The 1,162-nt window shown below is 46.1% G+C and overlaps 1 protein-coding gene across 1 annotated transcript in view; it reads left to right on the top strand.

Moving 5' to 3' along the window:
• TMEM52B (transmembrane protein 52B) overlaps positions 1-1,115 on the top strand; it is a 12,952-nt gene extending 11,837 nt beyond the window's left edge. The window contains exon 5 of the mRNA XM_012813758.2: positions 892-1,115. Coding sequence (XP_012669212.2) covers positions 892-1,115 — 224 coding nt within the window. The remainder of the gene's footprint in view (positions 1-891) is intronic.
• Positions 1,116-1,162: the final 47 nt, after the last annotated feature.

The following is a 1,162-nucleotide window of genomic DNA, read 5'->3' as shown; positions in this document are numbered from 1 at the left end:
ATTGTTGTTTGGCAGGCCCAGGCTGGATTTGAACCCGCCAGCTCAGGTGTATGTGGCTGGCGCCTTAGCCGCTTGAGCCACAGGTGCCGAGCCCCTACATTCTATTTTTAATAAATAGATTGTTTCCTAAAAACAGGGAGTAAATACCAGGAAGAACACCAGGTGACCAAAGACTGTAATATTTATTTTAAAAAGAGAATAATCTGAAGTGTGGTTCACCTTTCCTACTTCCCCTTTGTTACTGTCATCTTAGAAAAAAAGATAAGACAGATAAATATTCCTAAGGAGTCTATGGTATTGGAGGGTTGGTGGGAAGAGATCTAAGTCTCAAAGGGAAAGGGACAGGACTGTGGAACATGGGATTGCAGTTTATACTATTCAAGGATACCAGAGAAGACGGGTTCTTCTAGTGGAGCAGGAAGTTGGTTTCCAAACAACCTTTACAGGGTATTCATAAAATTTGTGGCAGGGAATGACAATGCGTTTGGATAATTGTTAAAAGTAAAGGGGCATTACACATCTGGACATGTCACGTTTTCTTTATTATTTTATTTATTTTTTTGAGGCAGGGTCTCACTCTGTTGCCCAGTCTAGAGTGCAGTGGCATCATATAGTTCACAGCAAACTCAGACTCCTGAACTCAAGCTATCAGCCTCCTGCCTTGGCCTCCCAACCAGTCAGGGCTACAGGCTCTTACCATCACACCCAGCTAATTTTTTCTATTTTTGGTAGAGAGAGGGGCTTGCTGTTGCTCTGGCTAGTCTTGAACTCCTAACCTCAAGTGATCCTCCCATCTCAGTCTCCCAGAGTGCTAGGATTACAGCCATGAGCCGCTGCACCCAGCCTCATATTCCTTTTAGTTCCTTACCTCTGTCCCTGCTTTCTCTGCAGCCCTTCAGTCAGTGTTTGGCCCTGCAGCCCGAAGAATCCTGGCCGTAGCTCACTCTCACAGCTCCCTGGGTCATCTGCCCTCCTCCCTGGATACCCTCCCAGGATATGAGGAAGCTCTTCACATGAATCGCTTCACAGTAGCGAGGAGTGGGCAGAAAGCTCCGGACCTACCCCCTGTCCCTGAAGAAAAGCAACTGCCTCCAATGGAAAAGGAGGCTTCTTGAGTAGAACACGCCTTAGACTGATGGGAATTGTAACTTTATAAATGAGA

The sequence above is a fragment of the Otolemur garnettii genome, unplaced genomic scaffold, assembly GCF_000181295.1.
Source record: "Otolemur garnettii isolate 467f Iridium unplaced genomic scaffold, OtoGar3 scaffold00299, whole genome shotgun sequence".
Taxonomy (NCBI): domain Eukaryota; kingdom Metazoa; phylum Chordata; class Mammalia; order Primates; family Galagidae; genus Otolemur; species Otolemur garnettii.
Note: the sequence above shows the minus strand (reverse complement) of the source record. Positions and strands in the feature narration are given on the sequence as shown.